At 35.2% G+C, this 13,862-nt stretch overlaps 2 protein-coding genes across 3 annotated transcripts in view; one reads left to right on the forward strand and one right to left on the reverse strand.

Annotated features, from left to right (window-relative positions):
* Positions 1 to 13,862, reverse strand: part of LOC119665891 — a 94,650-nt gene that overhangs the window by 27,088 nt on the left and 53,700 nt on the right. The window contains exons 2-3 of one of the 2 annotated variants that reach the window (XM_038075144.1): positions 10,495 to 13,767; positions 9,679 to 10,061 (exon numbers count right to left, since the gene is read on the reverse strand). In XM_038075144.1, the coding sequence (XP_037931072.1) occupies positions 9,679 to 10,061; positions 10,495 to 13,767 (3,656 nt within the window). Of the gene's footprint in view, positions 1 to 9,678; positions 10,062 to 10,494; positions 13,777 to 13,862 lie in introns of both variants that reach the window. The other variant, XM_038075143.1, reaches the window with a different exon arrangement.
* LOC119665892 lies at positions 5,133 to 7,255 on the forward strand. The gene is made up of 2 exons (XM_038075145.1): positions 5,133 to 5,632; positions 5,737 to 7,255. Exons 1-2 carry the CDS (start codon positions 5,196 to 5,198, stop codon positions 7,223 to 7,225), a joined length of 1,926 nt encoding a protein of 641 aa, XP_037931073.1. The 5' UTR covers positions 5,133 to 5,195; the 3' UTR covers positions 7,226 to 7,255.

A 13,862-nucleotide genomic window follows, 5' to 3' on the forward strand; every position in this document is an offset into this window, starting at 1 on the left:
AATATGAACATGTTTAGCAACATTATTTCAAGCAATATTGCCCTGAGCAACATTGTTGCTGAATATCAGAGCCATCAGCTCGTTTTATATCAAAGCTTTTAGAACAATTTCTAACAAGGGCATTTCATATCTATATTCTACATTGTCTTTGGTTAAGCTGTATAAAAAATAATGAAAAGGTTGTATTTTGTTCCACTTAAAATCCTATTTTAAAATCCTAAATTTTATGTAAAATGCATTACTATCAAATGTATGCAAAATGCAACCTTACAAATACAATGGGATCTTATTTTTAAATCAGATGTTAAAAACAACTATTTAATATGGCACAAATACGACTTGGTAAGAAACTAAGAATTTCAGAAAAGAGTTAGGATTGATTGTTGATACGCCTATGCAAGGATATGGTTGATAGTAATACTACTCGACAAAGTTTTGAAAATGGAAGTATTTCTGCTACTATAACTAAACTCGACGAATGTCTAATTTACCAATTTCTTACTGCATTACAGGTTAAATCATCTGGTTATAATATAAATGCTGAAATATTTCATCTTTATAATCGAGAAACAGCTAGAAAATCTTTAGAAATGTACAGCTGGTATTATATGTCAATTCATTCACCAGAAATAATATCTCATGCACTATTACCGATAGTGGTAGCCGATAGTGGTAGCAGATGTGTGAAGGACGCTCAAGAATCATCCAATACATACTTTATTCTTGCAAGAGTCAAAAGAATCAAAATCAAAATAATGCATGACATATTTTTTAAATTCTTAGTTACATCTGGTCCAGGGCTGTCCAAAGTACGACCCGCGGCTAATATTTGTGCGACCAAATAAATGAATTTTAATTGATAAATTAATTAAACTAAATTTAACGTTACAACCATAATTATAAAGTTAGAATGTATTTATAATAACAACTATGAACGTAACATATGGTATATATCTGTTTCTGTGGCCCTCCAATCTATACAATAATTTGTATTGGCCTGTGATCGCATCTGGTCTGGACAGCCTTGATGTAAACCATTTTAAAATTTTAAGTCTGATTCAAAATTCTTAACTACCGACCCCTAAAATTATAAAATACAAATTTTAAGGTCACTTACTTTACTTTTTGATGTTTGGCCAGCTCTTCCGCCATCTGCCGTCGACCAATTTTATAACGAATTTTAGAAGAGTACATGCCGTTATAGCTTTTTTCTCGTGATATAATCTTTTAACATGGACCACACATTCAAAAAAACTACTCACGCCATCTAGCGTTAACTCATACCTTCAATTTTTACATGTTTGATTATCTATGTTAAAATGGGATACCTATCGAGATCGTTGTCTGATAATCGAAAAATCTATGACTATTTGAGAATAGTGAGAAATGGCATGATTTATATACACATAGCAGAAAAAGTCTACGGATATTCACAAAATTTTTCTTAAATTACGCATAACTTTTTTAATTTTTACTCAAATTGATTTTCGTTTTCTAATTTATTTTAGTCAAAGAAACAACAATAAAATTCCAATATAAAAAATTAACAGTTATTCTTTAAAAAAAAATTAAATACAATTATATGCAAAAGTAGTAATTTTTAGAGCAGAATAAGTCTACGGATATTTCTTAATATTTACATTAAAACAATAAAATTCACAAAAATCTTAAATTTAATAGTCTGTGGGATAACCTCTGCATTTAATAACCTCTGTTAAGCGTCTTTGCATGGACTCAACCAGCTTTGCAGTATCCTGTGCGTTTATTTCTAGCCATTCTTCCTTGATGACGTTTCTTACCATATCCCTGCTGGAAAACATATACTGGCGAATCTGATTTTTCATATAAACCCACAGATGTTCTATAGGACTAAGGTCTGGTAATTTTGGTAGTGTTTGAAGTTGTCTGAGAGCATGATACAGCAGCAAAATACGTAAGATCGCTGCTGTGTGCTTAGAGTCATTGCCCTGCTGAAACAAAAAGGTTGCCTCAAAGTCCTAACATTCTGACATTTTCTTTCAAATTTGTTTTTAGAATATTTAGATAGCCATATTTTTCCATTGTATCTTGTACAAATTCAAGTCTGACCGCACCATTACTTGCTATACACCCCTAAATCATTACGCCTTCACCACCACGTTTTACTGTTGAAATTGAGTTTTGTTTATCATAGGCTGTGCATAATTTTCTCTTACAAGTTTTCTAACTTTCATTCAAAATATGTAAAATTAAGTCTCATCGGAGAAAATAACTCATATTCAGAACTTTATAGGTTTATTTATATGCTTTCTTGCAAAGCTTAATCATTTCATTCTATTATATCTGGATATGTATGTCTTCTTTCCTGCAACCAGGGTATAATACATGCATTTCTTCAAAATTTTCCGCACAGTTTTAGGACATATTTTGTTTTCAAGTATTTCGGCAATATGTTCAGCTATTCTCTATTTGACAGAATTGAGGGGCGGCGAGGCGAGATTTAGAAACGTAAGTACTGGTCTCTTTGAAGTTATTTGTAATTCTCTGCACAGATGAATATTGACGACCAATATCTTCAGCAATTTTTCTTGGACTTACGTCATCTTTCTAAAATTTAACAGTTATTTGTCGCTCACTAAAACTAATTTCACGTCCTTTATTTTATATTGTATTGCTTATATAAAAAAATATTATTAAATGTTTAATTCTTAGACTTTTAGGAAGTCAACTAATAATTAAATATCATTTAATGACACTTTTATACTTGCAAGCGAATTTAAATTAACGGTAAATGTAAATATTAAGAAATATCCGTAGACTTTTTCTGCTTCAAAAATTGTTGATTTTGCATATAATTGTGTTTTATTTTTTTTTAAAGAATAACTGTTAATTTTTTATATTAGAACTTTATTGTTGTTTCTTTGGTTAAAATAAATTAGGAAATAAAAATGAATTTGAGTAAAAATAAAAAAATTTATGCGTAATATAAGAAAAATTATGTGAATATCCGTAGACTTTTTCTACTATGTGTATAATTTTAACTACTTTGCTTATTAATTTATTTTTAATCAATATACAGTGAAATATATAACATTTTTATTTGTTTCTTTAAGTTATATTTGAAAGGAATGTGGCGATGTAATTTAAAAAGTCTAAACTGTTTAATGCAGGAAATGACATCATTTTGTTCAAGTTATTAAATACATTTTCGGAGATTTTAAATGGATAACCACGAAAGAGATTAGCTTAATGTTCCTATATATTATAGGAACATGACTACAGGATTATCCGCTATCCATCCTCATGAGGCTATATCCTTTTTGCCTGGACAAAAAGGCAAGTTTATAGCATCGACAGCATCCTAAATGTTTTTAATTATTTTACTGAACTGAGTTATTCACAAATGAAATGCAAATGTAGACATATCCAAAAAATTTATAATTTATTTATTGTTTAATTAAATTAAATAAATGATTGAAATTAAATTGAAAGTTTACACTGCAATTTGTGAATAAAAATTTAATGAATTCATTTCAATGGAGTGGAGTGGAGGGAGATTGGCGTTTGTGCAGAAATAGAGCGAAGCTTATCCACCGAATTTAGTAGTTTTCGTTGTAAAGTGGTAAAGTGGTAAATGAGTAAAATCATTGCATGCTTTTTATGTCAAATGTTAATGGAAATATGTTTATTTTATTATTTTGTATTTAACATTTTTGGTTTTTTTTTTCAGGCAAATAATATTTTCATATTAAGGATGAACATATTTAGCATTGCAGACTCTAATTTCCAGAGGATTAAACGGTTCGCATAGAGAAAAAGTACATTCGTCCAGCGTAAGAAAAAAATTTAATCAAAATGAGTTCGATTTAAATAATCTCCATTAGTTCCATATCGTATTCATTATAATTATTTGAATTGCATTTATTCTTACTTCATATTAAGATGAAAAGCATATGGTATGCTGAAGAGTTTACATTTATAATAAATAAGCTAAGCTGCAGTATATAAATGGGCACATACCGCAGTTGCCACATTTTTGTAAATTTACATAGGTAAATATGCACTGATCAGTAATTAAAATAACATAGTCCGGTAAGATGGGACGACAAAAGGAAGCCAACCAAAAAAAGGCCAAAAACTTTGACATCAAAGCATAAAGTCAACATCATGTGCCAAATAAATTGGGATATATGCATGATAGCAATTGAGCAGCAAGTGCATCGAAGCCCAATTTGCACCACTTTGGTAGAGAACGGGCGGAGGTGCAGAAACAAGAACCAATTAAACCAATTGCACAACATCAACAAAAAACAACAAAAAACAACAAAAAACAACACAATACAACAAATAAAACCAATTATAATTAATTCAAATTGAAATCTTGGGAGTCCTTAGCTTTTTGTTCACTTCAGTCAAATCATAAAAGCAATAATCACTTCTGCTTCCGCCGTACAGAGCGACAACAACAACGACAGATTAAATATGTCAAAAAAAATACATGCCGCCAATGACTTGAGCTGTCCGTCACGTTAACAAGCAGAATTAAAATATAAATGGGAGCAATTAAAAGCAAACAGAGAAACGAGATATTAAGAGAAAATCTGTAAACACAACAGAGAGTGCACAACTAGCCAAACAATTGCAGCGAGAGCGCACCTGCGGCTGAAAGCACGTGCCAGTTGTGTAAGAGAGTAAGCAGCCACTTAGTTGCCCTCTCCCGTGACAAATTTGTTTACACAGGAGCGTTATCATAGAATGGCGCAAAGCCTTAATAAACTTCAATTCGGAAAGTATTCACTGGTTTGCGTTACTTTTGCTTTGATTTGATGTAGGTCTCTGTACCAACACACTGCCAAGCTGTCGTAGTAATGTAAAATTTATACTCAACGCACAAAGGACACCAATTAAACATGCCAACATTCGCGCACAGAACGACCAAGCATTTTATTACAAAAGGGACATGAACCAAAGGACTATAAATACACGAACACAATTATGAAATCGTTTCAGTTTTAATCGAGTTATTAACGCGTAACGTGTAACGTGCAATCTATCACTGCAGTCACACTGCTAAAACGATTTATTTGTAAAACAACAAAAAACAACAAAAAAGAACAAAAAAAAAAATAAAAAAATAAAAAAAACTTTTTAACAGGACTAGGCCAATAAATTCTTTTTGTTAAAGTCTATCAAGTTTTAATAGTTAACCACTTGCGATGTTTACAAATTGGCTGACAGGAAGTACAGGCATCGGAACTAATAATAATGTCAATGTAGAAAATAATATAGCATCAGCTGCGGTGGCAACACCTACGATTTCAAATTCAACGGGTACCGGGCTAATGTCGACACCACCAGACGTAGTATTAGAAGTTGGCCCAGCTCCAAGTGTACGATTCGTGGCACACAGTATGGTGCTTGGCATGCACAGTGGATATTTACGTTCTGCAATTAGACTGGATGAGAATGCATCAATTATTGGGCACGCGTCGACTAATGCAATACTATATCTTACCAATGTCACGCCTGACCAGTTTGCACCGCTGCTTACCTATATGTACACAGGTTATTTAGACTTAAATTTAGAAAATATCTTTGGTGTCCTATTGGCTACACATGTTTTACATATGCCACGTGCTTTAGAAATTTGTCGGTAAGTACAAAAAATTCGTTGTAACAAAGATTATTTAATAAATTAATAACCAATAAATAAAGTTCCATTTTGTTAATATCCACCTATGGTGTTTCTGTTTCCAGTACATTTCTAGCTCGTGCACAAACAGAAGGTTATTTAAACAATAGTATTCCAAATTTAGCCAATACTTTATCGACCCTTACTACAGCCAACGACACTGTCAAAATAATACGCCCTATTCCCAGCAAAGCTACAATGCCCAACTATGGATTTTTACCACAACAACTTGTGATGCAATCTGTCAACTCCTCTGTAGGGTTAGCTACTGTAAACGAAAATTCATTTAAAACAATGCCACAATCTTATGTAATGCCTATTCTTCAAGAACAGCAGAAGACATTAAGAGACCAAAACGAAGAAATCGATGTCGATCGAAACTCTAATAGAAATGAACAAGAAAATGATGACGAAGACGAAGAGGTCTTCATTGACAGCAATTCCACAACTGATAACGAAGTGGATACAGAAATAGACTGCACAATATCTGTGGCATCAAAGTCACCTTCATATAACATACATCAATCAATCGCCAAATCTATAAATGCCTGTAAGGAAAAATCGACAATAGCAGTTGAGAGGACAATAAAAAATAACAAAAGTCTTGAATCACAAACTCAATATTCTAACCAGCAAACGAATAAGACCGCTACAAAAATTAACAAACACGTTAAACGTAAGCAAATATTCCAGAAGCCAAGTACCTCATCAGGACTACAAATAGCTAAAGCGCCGATTCCAGCTTCACAATTAGATGCGGCTGAAAATTCAAAAGTTATAATAGATGTTGCAAGCTGTGATGGCCCAGTACGTTTCCGACGCATACTTAATACCGCTTATGGCCATAAGCCAGACACTTGCGCAGTAGTCCCTGAACGCACACAGCAAAGCGTTTCGCTTTCATTTCATCAACAAATGGCCAAGACTATAAGCCAACAGCGACAACTGCTACAAGCTGAAGAGTCGGAAAATAGCGAATCAAGTGGAGGTGGAGGAGGCAGTGCAAAGTGCTCAAACGGCCCTGGTAAAAATAACGCAAAAAACAATACAAGTGAGATTTATGTTTGCGTGTATTGCAAACACACATTTAAGTCCCAGTATTGCTACCAAAAACACGCCAAACGCCACTTAAATCCTCTAAGCTTAAATTGCACCAGCTCCACTGGCACAATCAATGCACTCAATATTGATCATAGCCACAATACTAACTCAATACACACCAACACTTTTGACGCAAATGCATACACGCACAATCAAGTACAATCGGTACCAACCACTGGCATTAAGCAGAACGCCACAGAGCTCTTACGACGTGAAGTACGTCCATTGGATATGAATGTGCAATATTACCCATGCAAGACGTGCGGCAGTAAATTTCCGAGCTACTATTTTGTGCACAAGCATCGCAAAATGTGCCACGCTGATGAGGAACTAACTGAAGGCCCCAACTCGCGAAATGGTGGAGCCAGAGATGATGTAGTTGTCGATGGAGATGGAGATGGGGATGGGGAGGGAGGTGGAAGTAATGTTAGTAATAACCAAAAATTATGCTAAATTAGGAATATTGCTTAAGGAAAAAAACATACAGAACGAATTAAAATATTAAAATAATAAAATTTGTAATTAATTTAATTAAAAATCAAAACAAATACAAATTAATTGCAAAAGTACTAAAAACAGAGCTTGTTGAATTATTAATTCTGATCAAACGTTGAAGTTAAAAACTAACCAAGTCAAGAAAAGAAGGCAAACGAACTGTGAGTTAATATTTTAAATTAATTGTCTAATTGTTTGGTTTTCCATTAATAAAGAAATAAACAAAAAAAACAAAAAAAAAAAACAAAAAAAACAGTAAGAAAAGTGTTTAAATAAAATCACATAAAAATTTAATTAATTTAGCTTTAATTAACTCGCCAGGGAGACATCCCCAGTAACATAAACACACAACTTAAGAGAAGAGAAGTGAATGACGGTGAATGCAGAATAAAAAATTATAAAATAAAGCGAAGCATCGTCACCAGCGAGAACGCCAGCGCGGGTGCGAGCGTGAGCGTCAGCAATACAATTCAATTCTGTCGTGTAGTTCACAGCAACATATCCAACAACAACAACTCTTTCCGGCTGCAGGCAAATTTTTAAATAAAATATTCATTGGTAAAGTTTGAAATGGGGTAGCTGCAGTAGCACCCATTCTTCCCATTCTACCCTTTCTACCCTTTCCACTGCCCATTACCCATTACACATTTTCATTTTTACGTTGAATCCACAATATAAACGCACTACGTATGGCTCAGCAACCAATGCTTCTTGCTTGTTACACGATATTTTCAACAAAAGAAAAAGAAAAAAAACAACAGAAATTATTCAAAAAAAAGCATTGCATATTTTAAGGCAAAATTAAATATTTAGTGAAGATTCTTCAGGTTAAAAATGAGAACAGTTCTACTTTGTGGCACGAAAAACTAATTTACACAACCTTAACGTTTTCTGTCATTCAACAATGATGTATTAAAATTAAAATTAAAATTACAATTAAAATTGAGAAAATTTGTATAATTATTATTAAGTTTAAATTAAATAAAATATTTACAACTGAATATGTATTAAAAATATTATGTTTTATACAATAGCAAATAAAAATCACTTTTAACTAATTTTGGATATGAAAAGCTAATTAATAATAAGTGTTGACAATAGCAACTAAACATTCATATATGTTATTCATTTTTAGCATTAATATATCCTCTTTCTCTCTCGCTCTCGCTCTCGCTCTCCCTCTTTTAATTGGAGTCCAGGCCTATTCGTTCTATCAAGTCGCATTTAGTTCTTACACTGACAACTTCTTAACATATTTATGACATATATATATGGCGTATAGATGTTATATCCAAAAATCGCTTGTCTATCACAGCGAGTTAACAATTTCTCTTTCTATGAAGTATTCTATTTCCCTTATTCACAACATAAATGTACATGCTTCCGATTTGAGAGACATCCTACGTTTCGTTTTTTTTTTACTGAATTGCAGAAAAAAAACTAATAGATCAATGCAGCGTTGTTTTAAAAATAAAAAGCTCGTTGCCGAAAAAACTGGTAACATGAATTTCGCATTTTTTGCTTCCATTTTGCAATGAACGGGAACATGGCAGTTAATGGAGAAAACGAATAAACGCAACCGGAAATGGCGCATACAGCAGTGAGTGAAACGATATCAAGGATTTTTAATAATAAATGAACTTGAAATTATTTGAGTACCATTAAAAAAGAATAAATTAAATAATAATGCTTGGACAGAGACATTTAGACTGTAAGGATTCAGCCATACATTTTCACTGTTTAACACTACTTTACATAAAAAAAACATCTAAATAAATAAATAAAACTCATGTAATTTGTAAATTAAAATACCAACAGTCCATGGGAAACCTGTCAAACAGAATACATTATGTAAGAGAACTGCATCTACCTCTAATACCTTCACGAGATCAAGAACCATCAGGAGGAAAGACTGTTATCATCTGTTATCATTCCGAAACAGCCTTTGTTTAGTAAAAATGTATTGACAACAGGTTCAGACCGTTGTAAAAATGATTATCGTCCTAATTAGTATTTAATAATTTATTTTTTGGCTTTTATTTATATATAAATAATAATTTATTTCAACATTGAATTCATTCTAATTTGCTGAACCCATATTATCTACAAAAAAGCACTACTCACCCCCAGGGGCTCTTCGCCTGCAGAGATTGCGACATAATCACGAAATAATGACAATGGGAAACCGGGAAACTGCGGAAATGCAATTAATAATTTTATATTTATAACAAAATTAAAAACATTTAAATATTAAATATTAACTTTGCTCTTGTTATATTAATTGAAGAAGAAGCAGACAGTGGCATTTTGAGGATTTTCGCCGAGTTTTCAATTTTATATTTTTTTCATATTTTACTTTCGGTTTGTGTACTTAATAAAATTTTTTAATTACGATTGCTCTCTCCACTTACCCTTACTATCGATTATGTTATTAATGCTGGCATCAGTTGTCGCCGTCGTCGTCGTCGTCGTCGTCGTCGTTGCCTGAGTCGTTGCAGATGCAACAGTAGTTGTGATTGTTATAGTTAATGCTGATGTTGCTGATGTTGCTGATGTTGCCGATGTCACCGATGCTGCTGCTGTGGCTGTGGCTGTTAGACTTGGATTTTTGGTCGTTTCATCAGCAACGGTAATTGCTAACGACACAGCGGAGTTTGTAGTTGTGCTACCAACCGTGGTTACATTCAATTCTTTGCCAAGAATATTGCTCGCATTACTGGCAGGACTGCTACTAGATATGAGAGTTGACGAAGACAAAGCATCGGCTATATCCAGACGCTTCTTTTTAGGATCGCTAACATAAAAACATAAAATAAATTATTTCAAATTTTTCCAAATTTATATAGAGGAGAAAAGACTTTTTAAAACGTATTATTTTAACACACCGTAATACTTTTCTTTGCTATTTAGTTGACCAATAAAATAATTTTCATATACTATCCCTCCCATTATCTAAAAGCTTTTATATCCCATAGCCCATATTCAAGAAAATTATAAAACCCTAACCAATATATTTTTCTAATGCATAGTTTTAGAAAATCATTAATGCAAACATTAATTCTTTCATGAAAGTTAATAATAATGCAAAAATATTCTAATAACAAAAGGTTATTAAATATTGATTACTTTTTATTTTAAATATAAGCAACTTTTATTGAACTTCCCCTTTTTACTTCTTTATGCTTTCGCAGGCTTAAAGAGCTTCAAAGCTTTTTATTTTTACTTACCTAACATCCGAGTTACATTCATTGCCCGCACCGATGCCTTCAACCTGTGCAGCTTTCAGCTTTTGCCCTAGAAAGCTGCCAGCAGTCGTCGATGTAAGTGGCGTCACCACGATGCTTTTTTCATCTGGCACAACATCCGTTGCTGTAGCACTTTTATCGGCTACGGCCACAGTTGGTGCACCAACTTTTTGTTCATCAACTGCAACAGCCGCCGCGGCTGCTGCTGCAATGGCTACTACATAAGCAGACTTGATGCCATTGGGAGTGTTAACTTGAGCAGGTGGATGTGCATTTGTAGGACTGCTGGTTGTGTTGATAGTTGTAGGAGTGGCAGTGATGCTTGAAACTGTCGTAGAAAATTTTTCATCCTTACTACATGTTGATTCAATTGGTTTTTCAACGCTATCACTGGTAGCTACTGTTGCTGGATTAGTTTTGGCGTCGCTGCCATTAGCTGTTGATTTTATATCACTTTCAACCTTTTGTTTGTCATTAATGGTTGTTGCCACTGCTATCACTGTGTCTTCTGTTTTCACTTTAACATTAGTGCCGTTAACAGTCGGACTCGTTGCAGAGCTTTCCGCATTAGCTTTTTCAACTGCTGTTGTTATTGGCTTATTATCGCTGCTGCTATTAAATTCTTTACTATTGCTATTACTTATAGCTGTCACAGCAGTGGTCGTTGTTGCTGTTTCTATTACTGTAGCTGCTGTTAGTGGTGAGCCTAAAACAGTACTGCTTTCATTCGATTTATCACTTGATGAACCAGCTTCAGTTTTTGTTGCATCAACCGCTTCTGCTAATTTTGGAAGTATTTCATTATTACTTTCACTCTTTGTCTTGATTACAAGAGCAGCTGCTGTTTTAACTGCATCAGCTGCGGCTTTTTCTGCTGCTCGTTCCCGTTCGGCTGCAGCTGAACGACCACCTGTTTTCTGTTGTTGTTCCCGTTGTAGACGCGTGGTAACGCCTGTTGTCAACGAATCAATTATGCACTGAGTCTGTTGTTGCTGCGTTTTTTGAGGGTTCCTTGAAGAACGTGTACGCTGGCGTGATTTCCGCAACAATTGCTTATAGTTCTCAGTCTTTTTGCTGAGGTAGTAATAGCGAACACAATCTTGCGCCGATTTTCTATCTAAACTTGCCGCAATCGCTCCAAAGTTCTTTGGATGCTGAAGAAATTTTTCCTTAAAAATTTCCTTTTCTCCTGCTGTCCACACATTTATCATTTGCTGTTCTTTATGTACACCAACCATGTCCGTAATAAAGCCGTTCTCATTATGATAAACACAACGCCTTCGTCTTATATCGTACATTAAAGGTGGTATAACAGCATACGATCGCATTTTCTTATCTTCCATTGCTTGCTCCTGCAACCCATCCATAATCTCTTCTAAATCAGCTTCAGATTTAATTCTGGACCCTACTCTATTGAAACGTTCCTTATCTTCACGCTGTTTTCTTAATTCTGTAAACACTTTTTCGAAGAACTCGCGGTTTTTAGCTTCACGCGCCTTCCTCTTAGCACTTGCTTCAGCTTTTTCAATACGTTTTTGCCAATCTGCTGACATTTGTGTATATCTATCTACTAGACCAGTATTATGTAACCATCTTTCATGTTTGATCTTACGTACTTGTTCTAGCAATGGATCTTTGACAGAGATTTGATGGCGTCTCATAATTGTTTGCAATCGTTCAACATCCAGAGGCTGATTGTAAAGCGGTAACATATAACGGGTACCGCAGTTATTAAGAATGGAATGTTGTGCTGCGGCCGTTTTACGGTTCGCCTCATATATTTTCTGAGCCAGTGTTTGTGAACGCCACGCATTTGCAACATCCTCTGCTCCATCCTCTTCTGACTTGTTTTCTTGCTCATTTTCTTGTTTACACACAGCGGCTGTTTCAAGTAACGTTGTTTCCTTCTTTTTAAGCATTTCCATCGTATTTTCAGCACTTTGAATATCAGTATCTACCTTTTGAATTTGCATAAGTAAGTCCTCTTTAGTGGTGCGACCGCGTTCCTCCGCGTTATCAGTTGGCAGTGTAGGTGAGATCGCTTCAACCTGTGGATGATACGCCTCTGACGAAGACGAAGTTGAAGAATTCGTAACTGAAACAACAGTTGCATTTTGCGTTGAAATAAAACTGCCACTTATTGAAGTGGGTGTTGAGCGGTTCGCTAGCGACTTAGACGTACTTTGAAGCTGTGGCGGTTGAGTTTCTACTTTTAGTTGCTGTACCGCGACTGATAGAGGAGGTTGCGCTGGTAATACAGTCAGATGTGTATGAGGCGGTTGCGACAATTGTATGTGACTACTATTACTACTGCGACTACTGTTGGCCTGCGAAAGTGATATTGCAGCGGGAGAAGGTTGCCTTTGCTGCGCATTTGCAATTTGTTGAGATGGCAGGTGATTTGTGTTGGTAACATTTGTCTCACTTAACCGCAGTTTTTTAAATGGTTGCCCTCCAGGATCAGGGGGTGCTTGCGGCTGTTGAGTGTGCTGTTGTTGTGGCTGTTGCTGATGAAGTTGCTGACGATTCACGGCTGCTACAGCAGCTACAGCCGTACTAGGCAGATATTCATTCGGATATTGTGCAGCTTGCGCTTGCGCATGTGCAGGTAACAGAATGCGCTGACGACCCACAATTATGCTACTTGCTCCACCACTATTTGCATTATGTGGTGATGGTGCACCGGTATTGCTACTATTTGCACCACTAGAATTACTGAGCAGTTGTGTCGTTGTAGGACCAGCAGGTGTTTGATGCATAAAATGTAATGTATCCAAATGCGTTCCACTAATATTAATACTACCACTAGGCGGCGGTGGCAAACCTGTCGTCACTTGCACCACGTTAGATGTGCTATTACTAGCAGAAGCAGCTGCAACAGCTGCTGCTGCACGGTGGTATTCCTGCACTTGTGACGACGGTATTTGAGGTATTCGCGTATGAGGGCTATCACGGTACTGTGTACCGGGACCAATACTATACGAACTTTGTTGTATATAACGGTGTGGTGCCTCTCGAACTGCATTAACATCACCAAATTTTGCGTATGTGCTTGCGGTTGCTGCCGATCCTGGTCCTGGCCGTGGAGGTGAAAGAGGACTAGCTGCCGAACGAGAGGATTGTTGCTGTTGCTGATGGTGATGCTGCTGTTGTTGGTGATGGTGCATTTGCGGCTGATGCATTTGTTGCGCAGTATGATGTGAAAGAGATCCCAGGTTACCTCCCTTTTTGTACGACTGAGATGTTTCAATTGGCCTGTAAGATCAAAATTTTGAAGAAAACCGATTATTAGATTTATATGTATAGGTAATAAGTAAGTATAAAATATTTAACTGGGTGTGTATATGTAA

This window comes from Teleopsis dalmanni, chromosome 1 (assembly GCF_002237135.1).
Source record: "Teleopsis dalmanni isolate 2A chromosome 1, ASM223713v2, whole genome shotgun sequence".
In the NCBI taxonomy this organism is placed as follows: Eukaryota; Metazoa; Arthropoda; class Insecta; order Diptera; family Diopsidae; genus Teleopsis; species Teleopsis dalmanni.